Consider the following 24,570-nt stretch of genomic DNA (forward strand, 5'->3'; position numbering starts at 1 on the left):
CTGTCCTCGGTGTTCTCCTGTAGTGTGTGCACATGGAATCGAGGGAAGAGCCAAAGCAAAGGGAGTTAACCTGTCCTGAAGGGAGTCACCCCCTTCCAGAGAGAGTTCACCCATTCCAGAGGGAGTTACCCCACTCCAGAGGGAGATATCCCATTCCACAGGGAGATATCCCATTCCAAAGGGAGTCACCCCATTCCAGAGGGAGATATCCCATTCCACAGGGAGATATCCCATTCCACAGGGAGATATCCCATTCCAAAGGGAGTCACCCCATTCCAGAGGGAGATATCCCATTCCAGAAGGAGTCACCCGACTCCAGAGGGTGTTACCCCATTCCAGAAGGATTTCACCCATTCCAGAAGGAGCTATCCCATTCCAAGGGGAGTTGCCCCATTCCAGAGGGAGTTACCCCAATCCAGAAGGAGCTATCCCATTCCAGAATGAATTCACCTATTCCAGAGGGAGCTATCCCATTCCAGAGGGACTTATCCCATTCCAGAATGAGCTATCCCATTCCAGAATGAATTCACCTATTCCAGAGGGAGCTATCCCATTTCAGAGGGAGTTGTTCACCCATTCCAGAAGGAGCTATCCCATTCCAGAACAAGCTATCCCACTCCAGATAGATTTATCCCATTCCAGAACAAGCTATCCCACTCCAGAGGGAGTTGTTCACCCATTCCAGAGGGAGCTGTCCCATTCCCACGTGGGCTCCTTGTCCCGAGGTCCCAGAGTTACAGCTGGAGAAGTCTCTCACCCTGTGTAGTGAATTGTTCCTGATCCCTACGGAGCCAGCTATACACACGGCATATGTACAGGTATTTTCATAAGGCATAGAATATCTTTGCATTGAAAATAAATGAACATTATTAAATTTAATTTAATATATACTTTCTTTGAGGTGTTTATGAAAATATTTTCTTCTCTATACTTTCGTATGCGACATGATAGAAATATTTCATGGGAAGTACAGGTTAATATATTTCATCTTTATAAAGGCATATACAACTTTGAGGCAGTGTTTCTGATGGACAGCAGAATTCCTAAAGGATTTGTATGTGCTTCTGTGTTTTGAAATCATATGAAATTGACTTTTAAGAAGGAACTTGGTTAAAAAAACGCACCAATGCACAGCCAGAGGCTGACAAGTAAAACTAATACGGAGCCACATGAACAATATATTTATAGAGTTAATTCTTATATTTTCTCCCGATGATTGGTACTAACATAGAGTATTATACATTTGGCACTACCGTTTGCCATTGGTCCAGCAATTGGCAAAAAATTGGTTTCCTATGTATAAATCCTTTTGAACATTAGATCTGGCTAGACATATTTACTATTTATAAAAAAATATTTAGACAGTAAGCTCACGTTGGATAACTAAGTCTACTGTGTTCTGGAAACTCTTCAGTAGGAGCACAGCCTTCTCGTGTTCCAGGTGTACAAAGCTGTGTCCGTTGGCCTGCAGCAGGGAAAACACAATGGGAGAGGCTTCAGTGCCTTGTTTCGGGGGAAAAAAATGACTATTTGGCAATTAAAAGCAAGGCTGAAATAAATAATGAACACGTGAGGGTTTCTCATGAGCACAGAGCACACGTTGCCCTTGTCCTGTGTGGGACGGCTTTGGGGCTGGGCTGGGGGCTCCAAGGAGTGATTTCATCCCCACTGAATCAGGCTGTGACTCTGGGACAGCTCTGGGCTCTGACCATGCTGAAAGCCTCAACACAATAAAATACCTTTCCTCTGGGAAAGAGGAATCCAAATTCCAGGCAGGGAGGATTCCAAATGCACCGACAGCTGTGCCAAAATGAGGCATTAATGGAATTCCAGAGTTCTGCCCTGTGGGATGGGAGGGATCCAGAGGGAGATCCTGGGGCAGAGTGTGGGGACAGTGGGCCAAGGCCGGGGGGAGATGGATCTGAGCCCCAGCTGGTGGCACAGACAGGGACAGGCTCCAGAGGGAGGATCTGCCTGGAGAATCTGCAATGAGGTGCTGAGGGGGACAAAGGGGAATGGCTGGGGCTGATCAGGGTCCTGACACAGGCTCCAGCTGCACCAAGGGAAATACAGGTTGGGTATCAGGAAAAAGTTTTTTCCAGAAAGGTGATAAAGTTCTGGAATGGCTGCCCAGGGAGGTGGTGGCCACCAGGGCAAAGAGTGCTTTGGGCACCGGCTGTAAATCAACACTGAAGTCCCCAAAATGCCACAGCAGCTCAGCCCTGCTGCAAACGCACCCTGTGTGCTCCCAGGCTGAGCTCTGAGCCCAGCACCCCCGGATCCCTACCTGGAGGATTTTGTCTCCGGGCTGGAGCAGGCTGGAGGCGGGGCCGTCAGGCTGAACCCTAGTAACAAAGATACCCTATAAGTCAGAAGTAACACAGGTTAGGATGCTTTCTCCAAGAACTACATCCCAAAAAACACGGGGCTCCCTCCCTGGCTGGGGCCTGGGGGCTCTGCACGCCCTGGAGAGGGGCTGACACCAAACTGGTTTATTTGTTTGCTATCAAACTCCAGTCTGGGGGTGGAGCAGCTCCCTGGGACCTTCAGCACTTAGCAATAATTGTGGGTCATCTTATGTCACAGACATATTTTCTGAAAAATCCTTTGCTAGGATTTTTTTTCCTGAGAAGCCTCAGAGGAAAAGAAAAACAATGGTTATCTGCTGCTGTGGAATGCAACAGGTGCATCTGGGATTGGTCCTTGTGAGTTGTTTCTACTTGATGACCAATCACAGGTCCAGCTGTGTTGGGACTCAGCAGTCACAAGATTTTATTATCATTCCTTTCTATTCTTTTCAAGCCTTCTGATGAAATCCTTTCTTCTATTCTTTTAGTATATAATTTTCTTTTAATATAATATATATCATAAAATAATAAATCAGCCTTCTGAAACATGGAGCCACATTCTCATCTCTTCCCTCATCCTGGGACCCCTGTGAACACCACCACAATCTTACACTAAAATCCACATCACAAAGAAAGTCCAGTGTGAACAGGGCGGGAGTGGCAGCTTGTCAGGAGGGAAATTAAAATGGAGCAAGTGTTAATTGTTGGAACAATGTGTATCATAATCAGTACAGCAATCTTTGCACAGCTTCAATTTCATTATCTGAAATATTTATGGAAGTTCCCACTGTCCCTGCAACGTGAATCCAGTATTATCCAAGAACATCAGCTCCAGGCATGTGTTCAAGGCCTCCTTTCCAACAAACTCCAGTCAGTTCCACGGCACCAAACACAAACCCACAGGGGTAAGAGTCCACTTCCCACTCCTACAGCCCCGGCAGCTGGGACTCAGCACGCCTTGGAGTTTTCGTGGCCTCTTTCTATTGCAAATCGATTTATCTGAAATGTGCAATTCCCAGAATGAGCCCTGAGTGTCCCTGGCCACCACCAGGTGTCAGTTTTAACTCCCAGAACAGGAGACACCTGCTGCCATGGGGTCTGTAAGGATCCAGGGACTTCCAGGCTGCTTTTATTTGACACAGCAGCTACAAACCCTGGAATTTCAGCCTCAAGGGATGATACTGTACTTTAGTATAGGAAATAGAATAGAATAGAATAGAATAATATATAATTATATTTTATAATATAAAATATATATTAAATATGAATACATAATTAATAATATAATATAATATAATATAATATAATATAATATAATATAATATAATATAATATAATATAATATAATATATAATATACTCTAATTAATTTACTAAAAATTTAATTGGGGCCTAAGGCAACTCTTAAAAAGTGAGAGAGACAATTCTCCAGAAAACAGCCCAAAAAATTTTTTTTATCCAGGGAATATGGGCCAGACACTCATGGGATTGATGCTTGATTCCCTCATCTTCTTTAACTGGGAAAACAAGCAAACAACACTCTGCCAAAATAAACAAACAACAAAAAATCCACCCAAGAACAAAGCTAAGAATGGGGAAAAAAATCTTTCAATTACACCAACAGAGAGGCACAAACATCCCCTCCTGTTCTTTGCCTCCACTCTGTGACCTCTCAGACCAGGAGCGGGGAGAGAGGATTTTCACACTTACCTTATCAGAAGGTTTGAATGGATTTCCTTGTCCACTTATTCCACCACTGATACTAAAGCCAAGGCCAGGATTCTTCTCTATCCTCACACAAAACTAGGCAGGAAAAACAGGGGTGTCAGCACTGCACCCTGCCCCAGGCAGGCACCTCCTGCCCTCACATCCCATTTCCCTGGAGGAGCTGAGCCCCTGCACTCCACAAAATGGGAAAAGCCACTGGAATATTGCTAAAACATAGAAGTATTACAAAACTATAAAATATATAAGCTGGAAGAACTGGCAGTATCTTCCCACACTGCATTGATACCATAACATTCCCTGTGGTTCACGGATTTTTGCATGGATTTTAATGTTCTCTTTTCAGGGAGGAAAAAACCCCTTTAGATTAATGAAAGAGAAGTTCACCCTGGCCAAGTTTTTCACTTAAACGTTGGGATAAACCCATCAGTGAGGCTTTGCCTGGTGCAATTTTATTTTCCCAGGAGGAGCCAGATGTGCAGCACCCTGGGACAAGTGCCCGTGCCAGGCTGGGGCACTGGGGCAGCAGCTGGGCTGTGCTGGGCAGGTCTGGGCAGAGCAGGGTGCCCCCAGAGCCCTGCCCTGCTGGCCCCAAATGGAGTCACTGGGCAAAGGGCAGAGGCTGAAAATGAACTCAGTCTGAGCCAGCACTGCCCAGGGACCTCAGTTCCAAACGGTGGCACTGGGTCACACTGGGAGAAAATGGGTACTGATGGCTGGTGCTGGGCAAGGGATGGACCCAGCCTGTCCCCAGCCCAACCAGAGCTCCCCTAGACACACCAGAGCTCCCCCAATCCAACCAGAGCTCCCCCAGACACACCAGAGCTCCCCCAATCCAACCAGAGCTCCCCCAGTCCGACCAGAGCTCTCCCAGTCCAACCAGAGCTTCCCTAGACACACCAGAGCTCTCCCAGTCCGACCAGAGCTCCCCCAGTCCGACCAGAGCTCCCCCAGTCCAACCAGAGCTTCCCTAGACACACCAGAGCTCTCCCAGTCCGACCAGAGCTCCCCCAGTCCGACCAGAGCTCCCCCAGTCCAACCAGAGCTCCCCTAGACACACCAGAGCTCCCCCAGTCCAACCAGAGCTCCCCCAGTCCAACCAGAGCTCTCCCAGTCCAACCAGAGCTCCCCCAGTCCAACCAGGGCTCTCCCAGTCCAACCAGAGCTCCCCCAGTCCAACCAGGGCTCTCCCAGTCCAACCAGGGCTCTCCCAGTCCAACCAGAGCTCCCCCAGTCCAACCAGAGCTCCCCTAGACACACCAGAGCTCCCCCACTCCCAGCTCCTCTGGACTCCCCGGCTCAGCTCCCCCACTCCTGCCCAGGGTTCCCTCTCCCGTGGGCACTTTGGAGGAGCCCCTCTGGGATTTCTGGCGCCCAGGAGCAGCCCCGTGCCCCCCAGTGTCACCGTGACATTTTATGAAAAATCCCTTCACCAGGATTTCTTCTCCTGGGAAGCTGCTCTGGAATGTGACTTGGACAATTGCTTTCCCAGCACGTGAATTGTTTTAACCTAATGACCAATCCCAGTCCCAGCTGTGTCAGGACCCTGGTGAGTCACGGGATTTTATTCTTCATTCTTTGCTAGCCTTCTGTATGTATCTTTTATCTTTCTTTAGTATAGTTTTAGTATATAATTTCTTATAATAAATATATAATATTTATAAATATTAATATTATAATATTAATAATATTATAACATAAAATAGACTATTATTAATGAATACCTTAATTATTAACGCATTCTATTTACTATATATTATACATTAAATATTAAGAAATATATATTGTTATATTAATAAATATAATGTAATATAACAAATATCATATAATATTATATATAATGTATAATATAATATAGTATAATATAATATAAATATTAGAAATATTATAACTATACATTATAAGTATACAACATATATAATTATATATTACTAGATATAATAAATTACATATTAATTATATATATTAATATTTATTATAGATTTTATAATATATAATTATATTTTATAAAATAAAATATATAATAAATAGGAATACATAATTAAGAATATAATATGATATGATATAATATTATATGATATAATATGATATAATATAATATAATATAATATAATATAATATAATATAATATAATATAATATAATATAATATAATATAATATAATATAATATAATATAATATAATATAATATAATATAATATAATATAATATAATATAATATAATATAATATAATATAATATAATATATCAGCCCTCTGAGAACCTGGAGCCAATTTCTCATCTCTCACCTCGTCCTGGTACCTCACCACACCACAGCCCGGGCTGTGCCCATGCCCCCGAGGCTCACCTGCTCCTGGTAGGCGTCGGTGCTGCGCTGGCCCTTGGTCTGGATGAGGCACCGCTGGGGCTGGGGGGCCCGGGAGCCCTGCGAGGACGGGATCTGGATGGGCAGCGGCGGCTGGTACTGCTGGATGGTCACCTTGTTCATGCCGCCCTCGTACTGCTGCTCCCGGCTCCGGTGCTGCAGGCTCTGCGAGCCCATCAGCGTCTGGATGTGGCTACCTGCCTGTGGGCGAGCGGCGCGTCAGAACAGCCTGCCCCGGAGCCCGGCTCCGTGCTCTGACCCGGGCCCGGCCCCGGAGCCCCGCTCCCTGCTCTGCCCCGGCCCCCGGCCCCCGGAGCCCCGCTCCCTGCTCTGACCCGGCCCCGGAGCCCCGCTCCCTGCTCTGACCCGGCTCCCGAGCCCCGCTCCCTGCTCTGACCCGGCCCCGGAGCCCCGCTCCCTGCTCTGACCCGGCTCCCGAGCCCCGCTCCCTGCTCTGACCCGGCCCCGGAGCCCCGCTCCCTGCTCTGACCCGGCCCCGGCCCCCGGAGCCCCGCTCCCTGCTCTGACCCGGCCCCGGAGCCCCGCTCCCTGCTCTGACCCGGCCCCGGCATCAGGAGCCCCACACCCTGCCCCGGCCCCGGCCCCGGAGCCCCACACCCTGCCCCGGCCCCGGCTCCCGAGTCCCACTCCCTGCTCTGACCCGGCGTTTCCCCCTGCAGCCGGGAAATGCGGGATTCTGGCTCTGCTCATCCCCATTTCCCGCAGATCAGGGCACCAGCAACTCGGCTGTTGGGCCAGCTCCATCCCTCACCATCAGTTTCCCTCCTCCTCCTGTGCCTGCAGGCATCTCTGGGAGCAATGGCTTTTGTTTCCACCCTCAGCAACCCTCCTGCACTCAGGGATCCCTGGCTGCATCTCCAAGGACAAAGCTTGGAGCAGCAGGAGCTCCTTGGGATGCTCCTCTGTGCACGGTGGTGTCACTCACTGCTGGGACTTCAGGAGGGATCTCCTGACAGTGATCCCTGTGATTATCCTGTCCCATCCCTGCAGCTCCTCCTCCAACAGGGCCGTGAGGATTCTCCAGTCTCCAACTTTAGGGTCAGAGCACTGCTGAGCAGGGCTGGGGCTGGGAGGGGCAGCCAGGAGCTCCAAGCACTGGAATTCAGTGTCCACCACCACAGAAGCACCAGAAAGTGACTCTTCCAGGGAGTTTAACAGCAAAAGGCTGTGCCTGTGCAGGGCTGGGCTGCAGCCATCCCACCCCTCATGCTGTTTGTGGACTGAGCATCATCCCTGGGCTGAAACCTTGGGATGAGATCCTGCAGGAGCAGGGCAGGAGAAACCTTGGGATCATCCCTGGGGTGAAACCTTGGGATGAGACCCTGCAGGAGCAGGGCAGGAGCAGCCCTGCCCAGCCCCCTGTGCCCACTGCCCACAGCAGAACCAGAGCACACAGAGGGCTGATGCCTCAGGGTTTGGCTTTTATATTGTCAGATTCTGTGCTGCTTTAGTGTGTGGGTCTGGGCTTCATGTTAAGTGTTGGTGGGCTCTGTGCACAGAGCAGGGAGACAAAACAATTCCTGCTCCAGCTGGGCACCAAGGACAAATGATCCAAATCTCAGCCCCAGAGCACAAACCCCGTGGGCTGGAGAGAGAAAAACAAGCAGGGTGGGACTGCAGGGCTAAAGCTGGAATGGGACAATGAACTGCAAGGTGCAAATGGAGCAGAGCTGATCCCAGGGACAGAGCCCGTGCCCGCTCGTGCATTTTGGGGCCATTTTGGTTCATCTTGGGTGCAGCCCTGGCTGGGCTCTGGTGCTGCCCAAGGTGCATCCATGGAGGAGATCCTTGGAATCAGTCCCTGCTTTATTCTGGAGCTCTGCTCTGGGGCAGCCTGCACAAGGCATCAGGGCCTCAATCAAACACTGCCCTCAATCACAGCAATTCCTGCTTTCAGGGTTGGAGCAGCCACGGGTGCTGCCCAGAGCTGTCCTGCTGCCGCCAGGGCTGCCCCCAGGGCTATCCCCAGGGCTGTTCTGCTGTCCCCATTGCTGTCCTGCTGTCCCCAGGCTGTCCCATGCCTGCTGTCCCCCCTTACCTTCTTGGTGACGGTGTCGGGGGGCACGTCCCGCCGGCCCAGCGGGTAGGGGTTCCAGGGGCTGCCCACGGCCACCTCGTCCTGCCCGTTGTCCAGGAGGCTGCTCTGCTGCGACGGGGTCTGTTCACAAAGGCAGGGCAGCCCTTAGTCACCAGCACAAACCCCCCACACGCAGCCACAGCAGCCCAGCCACGCACACGGCGCCCGGCCTGCCCAGCGCTCGCGGCACCGGGGGCTCTCTGGGGGCAAGCAGCAGGGCTTGAGGGGCTCAGGACAGAAATAATGAGAATAATGAATGGTGAGAGAGAAGAGAAAACTCATTGGACAGGACTCGTTACTTTCAGAAAAACGGATTTTGGTGAAATTCCTATGTTTAAAGAGCCTGGCGTTAACTCTGGAGTTAGGATTTGCTCCCTGCTCATTCCAGCAGCAGGAACTTTGTGGGGAGGATTTGCCACCAAGGCAAAGGAGCTGTTTGTGTATTCTGCAGCAAACATCCCCTGCTGGCAGTGCTGAGGCTGGGCTGGCTCCGTGTGCAGCTCCCAGAACCTCCTGCCTTGTGCCAGGAACAATTTTTGTACAATATTGACCTGGAATTCAATGTTTGCCTCATCATGAATGGTCACAACACACAGGGAAAGTTTCCCCAATAATTCCCTTTTCTCTCCTGTTCCATGTTTCTTCCTTGTCACTTTCCCCCTGGTTGTTTCATTCTTGTTTTTAGGCTTTGGAGGGGGTTTGGACTTTTCCTGCCCCACCCTGAATTTCCATTATCCGTCCCTCTATTTCTCCATCATCACTGGGAGTTTTCTCAACTCCTTCTGGGTGTCAGACTTCCCAAAATTCCAGCACTGTCCTGCCACTGACAGCACCTGGCACACTTCAGTGTTTATTGATTAATGGGAGTCTGCAAAGGAGCAAAAAATGTCTGTTCTTCCCCTCTGCCATTCCAGGCATTTCTTCTCCAGCTTTGGGTAAAAAACATAAGAAATCAGGATACACTTCTCTAGATGGATGAAGGAATTAATCAAATTTTCTTTGAAATGTGAAAGGTGGGAATTTTTCCATTAAAAACTGTTTTTAGACAGAAGTTGAAAAGTAAATAGAAGGAAATTATGATTTAAATCACATCTCTGACGTGAAGTGATTATTTAAAATGAAAAGAAACTTCCATTATAATTCTTCCATCATTCAAGAAATCCTCTAGAAAAATAACTGAATTTGTGATTTTCCTTCTATGAAAAACCACTAGAAAAAACATTTCCCCAGTTTAAAGTCCAGGATCTCCTTGCAGAGCTTTCTTTACCCCCATTAAAAATAGAAAAATGGAAAACTGAGCAATTTCCTCCAGAGCTGCCCTGGGAATCTGGTCACATCCTGAGGGATCCATTTATGGGCCTCTCTGGGTGTCCTCCGAGATTCCCAAGCAAGGTGGGAATTCCCATTCTAAGAATGGGCTGCACCAAACCATGAGCTTTTAAAACTTTTCACTGGCAGCCAAAAGCAGAAATTATCCCTCTGGAGAGAGCTGGGCCTGACCTGCAGAGGGGAATTCGTACTCCACAGGTAAAAGGGAAAATGCAGAGAGTGCTCTCAGCTTCCTCCAGAAACAGGGAAACCCTGGGATTTCATTTGCTGCAGCAAAAGGAATTTGACCCCAAAATTGTGGCCGTTTTCTGAGCTGGGACAGGCTGCAACCCAGCTCCACTTCCAGGAAATGTGGGGAAAAGAGGAAATGCAGCACTTCCCACATTTTCTGCAGGGCAGATCGATGTCATGAACATTTTCAAGGCAATTCATTGTTAAGGTTGGTTTCCTGACAGCCAGAGCTCACTCATTACTCTCTTGAATCCAGGCCACGGGAAGGAGGGAGCAGAAGAGGCAAGGATTAAACTGCTGTGGCCTGGATTCTTTAGGAAATGCAAATTCTGTGGAAGGTGTGAAGCAATAAAATTCAACAACACTAAATATACACAGCATTTTTCCAACAGTCATTTCCCCCTGCAGTGACCTTTCCCAACAATCATTTCCCCAAACAGTACAGTGAGAGAACAACCCCTCAGTGCAGTTCAGCATCACAGTTTCTATGGACATGGAGCAATGGAATGCTGGTGAGAGAGAAAAGCAGAATAACCCACGTCAGACCACACCCCAGAATAGATCACAGAGCAGATTCCTGGGTTTCCTCAGAAATCCATCATTAATATCCACATTCACCTACAGCCTGAAACCCTGGCAGTGCCCAAACCACCTCACTCCCAGCATGTGGAGGGAACCAGCACCTCTCTCTGGGGTTGATGGGTTTTTCCCAATGGACTTTTCCAGGGACAGGTGACAAGTACCTGAGCAGACAGACAGGTCCGGGAAGCAAAGACAACACTGGGGTGTCCCTGCCCAGCACACACATCCGGGGGGATCCCCTGGGAGCCCCCCGCCCCACCACAGAGCAGCACAGACCCAGAGCAGCACGGGGGACATGGATGGAGGTGGCAGGAGATGGAGGGCTGGGGACACTGGGGAAGGCCTGGCACAGCTCCCCCTGCCCTGGATTGCTGGGAATTCCAGCTGGAGGTGGGCAAGGGGAGCAGGGCTGAGCTCTGGGCCAGCTCCTGCTGCTGCTGCATCGTCCTGCTCTCCTCAAACCCCTGGATCTGAGCTCTGAACCCTTGGGAGGCTCCTTTGGGAATTGCTGTTCCACAGGGGCCAGCCTGGCCATTCCCAGCACAGATGGAACACTGGGACCTGGGCTCTGCTGCCCTTTCATCACTCACAGAGCTGCTGCTGATTTGTCCCCTTGGTTTCTGTGCCAGGGCAGGGGGAGGCTGAGCTATGCCCATCCCTCAGGATGCAGGGAAAGCTCTCAGCATCCCTCCCTGGCATTGAGAATCCTGCAGGAATGACCCTCTCTGCCTTGTCCTGTGTGCCTCTCCCTTCAGATATTCCTTGGGAATACATGGTTTTGTATGTCTGTACTAGTCAACAATATATACATAATAAATATAAGATAAACAGTAAATAAATGAGGGAAATACTCTCTTTTTTAGGTGTTACTTGAAGTTTGAAATGGGTTTGGGTGTGGTATCGTGTTCAAAACCCATCAGGAATTACAGCACACCCAATTATTGCTCAGATATTGAAATCCCTGTCTCCTGGAGCCTGTATAACATTTCCACACCCGTTTTTCTAGGATCAAACAGTCCCAGAGCAAACCATGTTCCCCACTGAGCAAATGGCAGCGCTGGCGTGTGTGAGGAGAGCAGGAGAGCAGGAATGACAGCCAGGGAGCCCAGAATCCAAAAAGCAAGGCCAGCAAGGGGCAGAGCTGCGTCCCTGCCAGCCCTGCTTTGTGGAGTGGGCATCCTCAAAGCAGGAGGAAGAGGCAGAAGCTAAACCAGGAGGAAGCAAGGATCATTAATTAACCGGGAATGCCGGCAATGCTGGCTAGCCCATACTTACTTTCGGTAGAGGTAGCTCTTGAAGCATTTGGTTTTCAAATTTAGATTTAGGCTGCAAGTTTAAAGTCATGCTTCGGCCGGCATGCATGGCTGAAACCCCTCCAGAGTGCAGCATGCCAAGGCTAACTGTGTGGTGTTTGTAAGCAGCGCTCTGAGTAGAGGAAACAACCACGGGACACATATGAACACACATGCTGAGAATTAAGTCTCACACATACATGGTTAAGTTCACAGAGTTTTAGTTTAAGCCAACAAACTGTCCCGAGTCTCGAGAGCTCCTCCAGGCATGCACTGGTCACACACAGCGAGTACATTGCTCCTCGTACAGAAAATGGGCACCAGAGAGGACTTCCACGCTGACAGCACAAGGGGGTGGTGGGATCTGCACTTCACCTCGTACCAATCTCGCTTTTGCAAAAAAAATGGCCAAATTCGGGGTGGGCTGCGCAGCCAGGGCTGTGCCTGGCGGGGAGGAGCGAGCCCTGCTCCCCAAAAACCTGGCTGGGCAGGGCAGGGCAGGGCAGGGCAGGGCAGGGCAGGGCAGGGCAGGGACACGGGTGCTGTGCCCACCCCAGGGACAGGGGCTGCTCTCCAGGGTTCCCATCAGCCCAGCCCAGCCCAGCCCAGCTCAGCTCAGCTCCTTGGAGCTCTGCACCCAGCAGGAACCACCTCGCAGGGCTTAGGGACAGACACCAGTGCCAGCTTTCCAGGGTTAAACCCTGGAACTCTTCATACACGTTGTAAGCCAAGTGTAAAGGTGTTCCTTAAGCCAGCAACACCTGGCAAGGGTTTTTTTTTGCGCCAGGAAGGGCCCTGCTCAGGGTGCACTGCTTCCTCTGGGTGGGAGGCAGTTCCCAGTGGGTTTACACAACACAAGGAAAAGAGCTGAGGGAGGAAAACGCTTTGGCCTTGGAGCCCCTTTTTGAAGTTTCCCCATTTGATCCTTAAGGATAATTTAATATCATGGAAGGTAAGGAGAATATTAACACCAAACTCAGGAGGCTCTAGCATAAAGCATATATGGACACATTTGGCAATGACCCCTTATGCATTTCACCACAGGAATTTGTCACAACCACTTCAAATCACGGAGTAAATAGGATTCATGGATTAGGTCATTAAATAGGTAATGACTGAATCATGCACTAAAGTACCCTTTGGATAGAAGGCAAATCAGCATAACTTCCTACAGCTAAAAGGAGTGATGATCACATTCCCATCAGAACCGTGGCAGTGGATACCCAGGGATATTTCTCAGTTATAGACACTTTTAAGCCCACTGCACTAACAGTGACACCAGAGCTAAAATACATTTTATTACTTATTCTCTTTTTCCTTTATTCCCTTTTACTGCCAAGATGTGCCCAGCACCTCTCCAAGCTCTCGGTCCTTACTGACCTGGTGCCTCCAGCAGCGCTTCCACGGGCAGGGGAGAACCTCAGGGTTCCTCCTGATTTTGGGCAGAGCTGCAGGAGTCACCAGCCCAGTGACAGAGCCCCTGGATTCACCCAGGGTTCAGAATCACCGCCCCAGTGACTGCCCCAAGGAACGGCCCCGGCGTGAGGCCTCTGGGTTCACCCAGCGCCCGGAGCCTCCGCCCTGGCGGCCGTCCCGAGGGGCACCGTCAGTGAGGAGCCTCTGGATTTTCTGGGGTCCCTCACTCCAGCCGAGCACCCCCAGGGCCCTCGGCGGGCCGGTCCCCCTGACACCACGGCAGGAATTTCATCCCTGGGAATTCTGGTGGTCACCACTGCACGTGCAAATCGTTTGACAGAGCGAAACACACAACTAAAGGCATTAATTGCAGAGAAATGCCAAACATACCCTGTCTAACCTTCTAGCTTCTATATGTCTAAGTAGCTGTTGTCTCCAGTCAGCGGGCATTTTAGCACAGCTCTCATTTCCCTTCCCAGGGGGAGGCCTCGGCTTTATATCACTGCTATCGGAAGGCTTGTCGCCATAGTTACCCAAGTTATAGTCTGACGGAATCTTTTCCAGCAGAGCTGCCATGGTGGGCCTCGCTGAGACCGGCCGCGTTTGGGCCGTGCCGTAGCTCTCTGTGCTGTAGCTTCGTGCCGACAGGGGCCTCCTTTGCGTGAGGTTTTTAACTGGGAAGCTCCCAGTCTGGGCTTTCACTTCCTGGTAGGAAGGGTGCTCGTCTTCGTAGCGCCCGTTGCGCTTGAGGAACTGGGCCTCGGGCACGGCCATGCTGCCCTGGCGCTCCGGGGCGCCGCGGAACGGGGCCCGGCCGTACCTGTCCGCCCCGGGGGGCAGCTCCTGGGGCTCGCCCACCCTGCGGAACACCGACATCTCCGCCGAGCTGACCAGAGAATCCGCCCTGCGCAGGAAGCCGGGGCGCGCGGCCGGGCCGCTGAACGGGGTGGCCGCCGGCTCCTCGCCCACCGAGGGCTGCGAGAAGGAGAACATGGGCTCCACGGGCGCGTAGCCGCGGTAGCCCCGCGGGCTCACCAGCTCCTGGGGCAGGCTCTTGGCCGGCTGGGGCAGGTACTCGGCGTTGAGCTGGAAGGGCGGCAGGAGCCGCTTGTCGGCCGGGAGCTCCACGGCGCCCTGGGGGTTGAAGCTTTGGTCGAACTGATAAACCTTCTTGGTGACCGACGCCTTGTGCTGCGGCTGCACCTTGACGCTGCCGTAGGTCAGCAGCTCGTCGTCCAGCATGGGCACGGACTGGCTGCGGGACATGCTCAGCACGCCGTGCTCCGGGCCCAGCAGCTTGTCCACCCTCTCGTGGGGGCCCACGGTGTCGTTCCCGGATGCATAGTTTTCCAGGGGGATGTTGTACACCTTGTACGCACCGATGTCGATCTCGTCGATGCTCTGCGACTTCTTAAACTTGTTCGTTTTTAAATCCCTCATCATGGGGGAGAGCCGCTCCGTGCTCTTGCTGATGGAGATGATGTTTTTGGAAGGGTCCGGGCGACAGTGCACGTGGGAATAGACGTTTGTGAGGCTCCTGTTAGCGTTGGGGTCGTGGTATTCCCACGGGATTCCTGGAGTGAAAGTGCTCGTCATTTCGGGAGACTCCTTGACGTGATCTTTCCGCTCGGGCAAAGGGCTGGTGTTGGGGGTGCTTTCCAGTTTGGAAGGAAAAGCTGTCCTGTCTTCAAAAGGACTGGGGGTTCTGGTCCAATTTTGCCAAGGGTTGGGAGGAGGCACTTCAGAGTCGTGTGTGTTTCTGAGCGCGGGCTGCTCCAGCTCCAGGGGGATGCCCACGATCCTGTCCTGCCGGATCAGCGGCCGGCGCCCGTGGGCGGAGGAGCTCCTGGATTTGGTGCTGAGCAGGGGGTTGGTGCCGGCGTTCTCTGCCGCGCTCTCCTCGGCCACGAATCCCGTGTTGTCGTAGTGGGAGCCGTCGTTCCAGCTGTCGGCGAAGGCGTCGCTCAGCGGGCGCCGCTCCGGGCGCGCCGGGACGGTCCCGGCCGGAGCCGCCTCCCGCTGGCTCAGCAATGGCTTGGTCTCCAGGGGCTGTGGGAACGACTGGGCCAGCCTGCAAAGACAAGAGAGGGGAACAAGATCAAATGTCCTCTGTCCCGGCATGCCAGCGCTCATTGTCCTTGGAAAGCAGCTCGGCTTTGGGATCGCACCGGGAGAATCCGGGGATGCTTAGCACGGAATATTCCCAGCTGGAAGGGCCCCAACAAGGATCACTGAGTCCGGGAATCAAACCTGCCCCCTCGGTGGTTTTAGCACTGCCTGAGCTACTCTCAAGCTGTTGGGAGCTCCGTGGATGCTGTGCCACTGGCACGGGAACGGTGGCAGCAGGTTTCTGCCCCGGAGCACAGGCTCTGTCAGGGCACACACAGAGAAGCTAAGAAGTCACTCAGAGGCCTGGCTGGCTCCATGCTGTGTTCCCAGAAATCCTGCTGAACAGACTTTCCTGCTGTAAAAATAACGGATGATTGCAGCAGAAGGTTTCCCCACTTTTTAACCAGACACCACAGGCGGTTTTTTTGCCTGTTCCCATCCAGCTCTTTAAGGGGCAGAGCTGTGGAGGGAACAATGTGAGGGGGTTTAGGGCAGGCACAGGCTGGTCCTGGAATGTGTCCAGTGCAGCTTATGGCTCTCCAAGAACCTTTTTGGAGGTCCAGGGCAGAGGGAGCTGGGACAGCAATAACAGGACACCAACAGCTGCAGCTCCATCTCCAGGAGCATTAATACCTGGAGATGGCACAGAGCTGAACCCACCAGCTGTGGGATTATGGAATATGGAGGGCGGCCATCTCTGCACAGCCAGCAAGGGACAAAAACGTGGATTTTTAAACCCAAACACCCTAACAGGGTCGCTCTGTGGGCCCAGAGAGGACAAAAGGGAGGCAGAAGCTGTGTCAGGAAAGATGTCACACCTGTTCCCCCACAAAGAGTTATTCACTGCTTCTTTAGCCGTGGTCTGCAGGGAGCCCATTTTTACGTGCGCGTTGGAGGACCCTGAGGAAGCCTGGGAAGGGGAATAGTCTGAGTAAGTGCCTGAGGAAACGCTGTTATTCAGACAATGGATCTTATCTGCTTCAGACTCATCTGTCGACTCTGAAACAAAACACAGCAAACGCTTTCAGGGGCCGGCACTCGGGAACGGAACACCAGAAAATCACATTTTAACGTAAATCTGTTATTGCATTGCATTGGGCTGTACTGATACGTGCACAAATGCCCACAGGCTATGGTTTACAAGCAGAGGCGGCACATCCCCATCACAAGGTTTCATCTCAAAGGCTGCAAATCCATCAGTACCTTTCTTGTCTTTACCCAGCAGGACGAGTTTGGGCGGGTAGAGCGGCGTCTCGGGCATGGACGGACGGAGCTCCCCTATCCTCATCTCGCTGGCAGGGTGTCCAAAGGCGTCCTGAGGGACACAACGAGGCACAGTGAGCACAGGGAACAGCAGCACCTCAACCTGCAGCACACAAACAGCTCACAGCCTGCTCCTCGAGGTCATCAAACCCCCCAAACCCACCACACGGGCAGTGCAGTGCAGGAGGTTCTAATTTGTCAGCAGAGAGTTCTAATTAATCCTCCTCAAAATTAGGGTGATGTGCTCGTTATGGAAATGTGGACAAACCAGATGGAACTTGCAAGATACATCAAGGCCCTGTAAACATTTTTGATGAAGTCAAGGTCACCAAAAATGCTGCCAGCAGAAAGAAACAAACACTAATTGAGTGTAAACAATTGGTATTTCAGAGGGAGGATTCCTCGCTCAGTTATTTCTGGTGAGTCCTTCCAGAGATTCAGCTGTCCCTGGAGCTGTACTTAATTAAAATGGCTTTGTCTCTGAGGGGTTTGTGGCTAAATTAAAATTATTTGGATTTAATAAACTTCTGCCTGAGGGTTCAGCACACCTGACCTTCACACAGGCCCTGAAAGAGAACATGTGCTGAAAATAACCCCAGTTAAACTGGGGGAGGAAAGTGGGACTTGTTCTTAGAAAGAGAAATTTTAAATTAGGGCAGTTAAGCCCTTAGGGTGGCTGGGAGGGAATGAAGGCACCAATGGGAATTTTGGGGCTTTTCTCATCCCTGCAGAAAGCTCAGAGATGAGGAGGGTGGGGGGACAGGGATGGGTGACACAGGAGGGTCTCTGTACACGTTGTGAAGGTTCTCCAGTGAGTTTGGAGAGGGAAGGCCAGAGGGAGAGATGTAATAATTAGAGAAACAATTTAAGCTGGAGTAGCCAAACCAAATTTGCATTGCTAGAATGTTTAATGCTACAAGGTTTAAAACATTTTCTTGTTTTCACTTACAAGAAGGAAACTTTCAGGGGTTTGCTGCCATCAAATACCTTTTTTAGTGACAGAAATTTGTAGAAGCATTTGCCATGTGATTTATCCTTGGAGAATTTAGTTCTGTTTGCACCAGAGCCATTTCAAACCCTCTGTATCTGATGTTCTGCTGGAGGCAGGACCTTCTCAGAAAGAGCCATCCTCAGTTTAATCAACGCCCTCAGGGCTGATATTTAAGGCAGTTCCATGGTGATTCCCACATGGAGTGACCCAGCCCTCCCTTCCCCATGCAGAGGATTCCCCTGGTGCTCCACAGGTGCCCAGTGCCCTTTCCCAGTGCAGCAGGACCAGCTGGTGGGAGCCCGGAGCTGGGGGCAGTGCGGGTGCAGAGCAGTCAGAGGGTGAATCTCTCCACCTGAGCAGCCCAGGTGTGTCTGTACCTCTGAGCCTTGGGGGCAGTGCAGGTGCAGAGCAGTGCAGAGGGTGAATATCTCCACCTGAGCAGCCCAGGTGTGTCTGTACCTCTGAGCCTTGGGGGCAGTGTGGGTGCAGAGCAGTCAGAGGGTGAAGTTCTCCACCTGAGCAGCCCAGGTGTGCCCAGGTGTGTCTGTACCTCTGAGCCTTGGGGGCAGTGCAGGTGCAGAGCAGTGCAGAGGGTGAATCTCTCCACCTGTGCCTGTACCTCTGAGCTTTGGGCTCTGTGTGGGTGCAGAGCAGTGCAGAGGGTGAATCTCTCCACCTGTGTCTGTACCTCTGAGCCTTGGGGGCAGTGCGGATGCAGAGCAGAGCAGAGGGTGAATCTCTCCACCTGAGCAGCCCAGGTGTGCCTGTACCTCTGAGCCTTGGGGGCAGTGCAGGTGCAGAGCAGTCAGAGGGTGAAGTTCTCCACCTGAGCAGCCCAGGTGTGCCCAGGTGTGTCTGTACCTCTGAGCCTTGGGCTCTGTGCGGGTGCAGAGCAGTGCAGAGGGTGAATCTCTCCACCTGTGCCTGTACCTCTGAGCCTTGGGCTCTCTCCTCCCTGCCCGGGGCCTCCAGAGGTGATTTCGGGCTGAGCTCAGGGTCAGGCTGGGGGCTCTTGGGGGGCTCTTTGGTTTCTTTAGCTTGGACCTGGAATCCCAATATTGTGCCATGAAACTTTCAGGAGTTTTAAGCTCAAACTTCCCTCCCCTTGCTGGAAGAGAGGAAGACCCAGCAGTTCCATTTTTGACAAGATGGTGAACTTCAGCTGCATGAAATTCCCTACTCTATAGGATTTTCCTTTTCTTTTCATCCCCCAGCCCAGCTATCCAAGAAAAACCAATGCACTTTTGAAAGAACCACTCTGGCATTTGTGAATCTGCCATGAATGTGTGAAATACGCTGTAAAAACCCCAAATCATATTCCATTTAATTCCACTCTCTTTAGGAGGACCTTTTTCTTACAAGCTGAAGAACAAAAAGGTCACTTATAGGAAGAAAATTGCAAGGAGAAAGGGAAGAGATGAATGCAGTTGTGTTGAGTAGGTGCCTGGAGATTATTCCTCAGGATTTATTCCTCAGGATTAACTGGGGAAGGATGCAGGAAGAGGGCACAGAACTGTGGTGAGGAGAAAATTCCTGGTACAAACCATTAAAACAACTGGCAAGAGAAATATCACCAAATATTCAGGCTGAGGACACAAGAACATTAAATTATAAATATTAAATTAAATTATAATCCAGAGGGACAGAATGTTTGGAATGCTCAGACTCCTGGAATCTGCCTGGAGCAGCCCAGGGCTCTGGGAAGGGATGAGGCAGAGGAAATGTGGGATATTCTCAATGCAAACCCATCAGGAGCAGGAACTGTAAAGACCTGACTTGCTGATTCTGATACTCCTCATTGTTTCTCATGGAAAGGCAGCACAACTCCCTGAATAATCCCAGACTCCTCTTTGGCCAAAACTCACATCTTCCAGAAAGAATTAGATTGATGAGGAGGTTTGTTTTAATTGATGATTAATCAAGACATTGTTTGCTTATTGTGAATGGAGGTGAAGGATGTACAGTGGATTTGACATGCAGCTCCTCATTCCAGATGCTCCCTTTCATTATTTAGAAACAGTTTCTGAAGAGACATGTGCAAATTAATTGCAGGAAAAGCCAAAAGAGATCAGAAACCAGCTTATCTGAGGATGAAAAGTGAGCAGTGCACCTGAAATTCAATTACCTGGGATCAGAAACTGCCTTCAGCCTTTAGCTACATCACAACACACCTGCAATTTCAAAGTGCACTTTAACTCGAGGCTTGAGTTTGTCTGCTAATTATCTGCAAAGCAAATGGAGCTTAATTATGTTTTATTTAATGGGTTACAACTGAAATCAGGCCAATATTGTTCACAAATCCATTCACACTCTGCCTACACTTCCCGCGTGCTTTATCCTGTGCAGGAAGCCAAGGAGAGGGAAATGTGTCTGCACCACCCTGATTGGAGCTGAAACCCCCCCTAATGTCTGGGAAGGACAAGATCATCCCTTTTCTTTCCTTCAGCTGCTGGAATAGCTGTGCTACACTCTTGACTCCATCCCAGGGAAACTGAAATCTGGAAAAGTTCCCCCATCACAACTCAGGAGCTGAAATCTCATCTCTGCTGGGGACAGGGGAAGCTCCCAGCTCTGCAGGGCGGGAACTGCTCTCCCATTTTTCAGTGGCACTTCAGGAGTCACCCCGGGCTCTGGCTGCGGCAGCTCAGCTCTTTCTGCAGGGTTCTGGGAGCTCCCTGTACGCACACAGCGCCAGGGATGTGTCCCCAGCTGCACCCCACGTTTGTGGTGCCGCTGCCATCTCCTCCTCCCTGGCGATGGATGCATTCCCTGGCTCTGCCAGCTCCCAGGACCCTCAGCTCTCTGGGATGCTCATGTTTTCATTGAAAAAATTAACGTTATTTTAACAATTATTAACAAACCACTGATTTCTGGACGCCAAACAGCTAAAACCTCTGCCCGGCCACATGGATCAAATTCCAGGTGGAAACACGTAGGGATAATGAAAACCCACAGAAAGCTGTTGAGAATACTCAAGTTCAAATGATAGATTATACAAAATAAATTCTATATATTCAGCAACAAGAGCAGAATGTCAAGACTCGTGGCCTGAGTCACCAGCTGGTTCAAGGACCAGATTTACACAGTGAGAATTTAATGAGTAAAAAGGAATCGTGGTGGAATTGAAGATTTCAGATTTAGATGGAAACATGAGTGATTTAACTTAGCTATTTTAATTGAAATTAAATATTTAACTTCAATATTTTAGTCCTAATTGAAATCGTGCCTAGAGTTGAAGTCTTCTGAATCCAGCTTGAAGAGAAAACTTTGGGGGATTATTTTTTTAAGGAATGAAAATGTTTGACTGCAAATAAAAGTCAGCACTGAGAGAGCAGCTCCAGCTGAATGTGTAATATTTGTGCCAAAGCCATGGAAATCTGAGGGAGAACAATTCCTACCCTCAGGACTGGCTGCAGACAAGGATGTTTCAAGGACAAGGAGTTTATCACAACGGTCAGATAACAAAGGAGCGAAAAAGAAGGAAAATATTTTTCCTCATTTATTTCTTTTCAGCATTAAAGCTTTGCAAAGGCTTCCAGGAATGCTGGCATTCCTGCAGACCTCTCCAAGCTTTTCATCTCACATGGGAAGGGATTCCCCTCCTTTGGTGGGGTGAGAGAACCAAGCTCCAGAAGGGCTGTAGGATTTAGGAATTCAGCTTTTAGGGACTAATCGTGGGGCTGAATTTGTTCCTGTGCTTGGCAAACACTCCAGGGAGAGCTGGATTCTGCAGCTCACAGCATCCAGGGCTGCTCCCTGCACAGGAAAGAGCCCTCCTGCTGCCTTCATTAACTCTGGGCAGGGTTAATTGGATTCCTGCTCCTGGCAATAATCCCAAGGGCAGAACCTCCTGGCACACAGGGCCAGACAGACCCAAGGAGTCTCTAACAGATTAAATGGGATGGGATGGAAATGGTACCCGGGCCCATCCTCCTGTTACGTCACATCATTGTGCCAACCTCACATCATTGAAATTGAAGAGTGCTGGGAGAAATCCATAGCAAAATTCCCAGCTGGGGAGATCTCAACCCAAAAGTTCAGCAGCATTGGGAAAAACAGCAACTCAGTCTAAAACTGGACGAAACTCAGCAGCTCAATCTAAACCTGAGTGCAACCAGCAGCTCAACATAAAACTTTACAGGCGGAATGTCACCATCATATTTTCTGAAAAATCCCTTCACCAGGATTTCTTCTCCTGGGAAGCTGAGAAGCTTCAGAGAAAAAGGAAAACAATATTCTGCCATTTGCTTCTCCTGTGTTTTGCTGCTTTGGAATGTGGTTGGAGATTGCTTATCCAATGTGTGAATTGTTTTGACTCAATGCCCAATCACGGTCAGGCTGTGTCAGACTCGGAGGAGAGAGTCAGGAGTTTTTAATTAGCATCTTGTTAAGATCCTTCTGTAAGGATCCTTTCTCTATTCTTTAGTATAGTTTTAGGATAGCATTCTTTTATATAAAATAATAAATTAGCCTTCTAAGAGCATGGAGTCAGAGTCATCATTTCCTCCTTCATCCTGGGGACCCAGCAAATACCACAATCCCCGGGAATGTCTTCCCAAAAGCCCCCCTGGGAGGGTGGGATTCTGCTGTGGCCAGGGGGTGTTTGTGCTGATTGTGTGTCAGTAAGGATCCCAAATGGATTTATTTCTTCTCCCCCGTGGAACCCCCGGAACAGCAACTGTTCAACTGCCAGGCCCTGCGCAAGCTGAGCATCCCCGACAACGACCTGAGGTTCCCAGTGGATCAAACCATCCTTTGGGGCTCCAAAACCATAAAAAAAAAAGCATCTGGAATTCTGGAGAGGAGCAAGGGTGCTTGCCAGTACCTCCACGGAGATCTCCTTGGGGGTCAGGGGCCACTTGTGCTCGTACTTGTCCTTGCCCGTGGGGTCGGCGCTGGCGGCGGGCGCCGCGCTCTCGGGCCGCACGCCCAGGCTGGGTTTGCTCACCAGGTTCTGCACTGACTTCACCATGTTCTTCAGGTCCTCGGGGTAGGGCGTGGGGTAACGCTTGAGGTTTATCTCCACCTGAGCAGCCAGGGAAGGAGGAGGCAGGGTTAGGAATGGAGGCAGGAATGCAGGATGGAAGCAGAGCGCAAAGGAAAGCCTGGTTGTGGTTCGGGGCTGAGGGCGCTTCCCTTGAGGTTTGGGTGATCTGTCTGGGGAGTTTGAGGGGTTCAGGACTGAAATTTGCTCATTCCCTCTTTGGCAGCATCAAATGCAATCCCAGTGCCATATAATAAGGATAGGAATGGTTCCCTGCAAGCCCATCTGTCCCCCTGGGAGGGTGTTGGTAGCTCTGCACTTTGCTGACACATCCCCTCACACCCTCCCAAACAGCCCTGCTGTAAATGCAGAATTAATTCAGCCACGCTCCTCTACTCAATTAATGTGAATTATGGATGGCAGCTGAGAGCAGAGCTGCTCCTCTGGGAGCCATTGCCTGCTGGAGATGGATGATGCTCAAACATAGCCGGGTGTCTGTGGCTCTTCTGGCACGGGAGCACAGGCCCAGAGCTCTCCAGGGAGTGCCCAAGGCCTGACTGAGCTCTGGCTGACTGACAGACACACAGATTTCCTGGAAAACCCCACTAATCTGAACTCCCAGCTTTCCCAGAGCGTCTCAGGATGACGAGGCTGGGAAACTTCAAATTCCTGCTGGTGGTAAAGGATCTGGAGTTTAATATTGTTTAGGTTCCAGTTTTTTATTGTTTAATAATATTTTTTTCCACTTTTCTTTAAAAAGGTATTTTCTCCTGAACTGGTTGGAAGAGAGGCCAATTGAATCTGCTTTTCTAGAGGAACCCCTTTAGGGGTTCACTCCCAAATTTGCCCTAAACCAGGACAATCACACAGCAGCTTCTACCTGGTGGTGTAGGTGAGCTGGTTTGAATAGCTCCTGCCAGAGCTGCAGGATTTAAATTCCCAACGAGCAGGAAAACCACAGTTTTGGGTTTAGCTGGAAATGGTCTGTCCATAGGAATATTTCAGAGGCAAAAGCATGATTGATTTGGTAAATAAAACTGTGTCAAGTGCTGGCATCCAGACCCGAACCAGGAGAGAATAAACGTCAGGGGGTAGAAGAGAAAATGTTAAAATCTGTGAGTGGGATGTCACTTTTGATAAAGAATTCCAACAGGAAAAGGACAGATGCAGTCTGGAAAGCAGCACTGAAAGCTCTGCTTCAATTCTGGCTGAATGCAATGGTGTTCAGGGGTGGCCCAATGAGGCACTTGGTGTCTCCCAGAGCTCAGGCCGTGGTGTGAGGGCAAGGCACGGAGCAAATCCTCAGGAATTCCAGCAGGGAGGAGGGACTGGAGGCTGGGATGGCACAGACAACCCCAAACTGGGACTGCAGCAGGAGTTTCCCCTCCCTGGGAGTGTTAATATCACACAGCCAAACTCCTGCAGCTCTGCTGGGGGACAGCACCAGCAGTGGGATGCAGATCTTTCTCTGATGGATCCACATTCCCCGTCCCAGAGGAAATCTGGACTCCCTGCCAATCCCATTCCAGGGCTACATCAAAAGCAGCCTGACCCCGAAGAGAGAATTTTCAGAGTTCAAAATCCGTGATGGAAAAAAGCTTTTGAAAAACCCCAATTATCAAATCAATTTTAACATCTGTCTGGCTGAAAGTTCAGTTTCCTGATGAAAAGTGAAAACTTCTTCTGCTGTTATGAAATGCTGCAGTGTTGGTGGTTACAGCCTGTTGAGAATTTATATTTATTTAAATTTATCCCTTGAAGCTCTGGTGGAACTGCTAAAAACGTTCATGTTGAAACCTCCAGCCATGTCACCCCCAGGGAAAATTCTGATAAAAGTT

The 24,570-nt window shown here is 50.3% G+C and overlaps 1 protein-coding gene across 1 annotated transcript in view; it reads right to left on the reverse strand.

Annotated features, from left to right (window-relative positions):
* Positions 1-329: 329 nt before the first annotated feature.
* LRRC7 (leucine rich repeat containing 7) overlaps positions 330-24,570 on the reverse strand; it is a 59,943-nt gene continuing 35,702 nt past the window's right edge. The window contains exons 16-24 of the mRNA XM_059478124.1: positions 22,574-22,774; positions 16,698-16,809; positions 16,313-16,493; positions 13,776-15,456; positions 8,497-8,616; positions 6,420-6,638; positions 4,058-4,150; positions 2,288-2,362; positions 330-1,465 (exon numbers count right to left, since the gene is read on the reverse strand). Coding sequence (XP_059334107.1) covers positions 1,358-1,465; positions 2,288-2,362; positions 4,058-4,150; positions 6,420-6,638; positions 8,497-8,616; positions 13,776-15,456; positions 16,313-16,493; positions 16,698-16,809; positions 22,574-22,774 — 2,790 coding nt within the window. The 3' untranslated portion in view covers positions 330-1,357. The remainder of the gene's footprint in view (positions 1,466-2,287; positions 2,363-4,057; positions 4,151-6,419; positions 6,639-8,496; positions 8,617-13,775; positions 15,457-16,312; positions 16,494-16,697; positions 16,810-22,573; positions 22,775-24,570) is intronic.

The sequence above is a fragment of the Ammospiza nelsoni genome, chromosome 9 (assembly GCF_027579445.1).
Source record: "Ammospiza nelsoni isolate bAmmNel1 chromosome 9, bAmmNel1.pri, whole genome shotgun sequence".
Lineage (NCBI taxonomy): Eukaryota > Metazoa > Chordata > Aves > Passeriformes > Passerellidae > Ammospiza > Ammospiza nelsoni.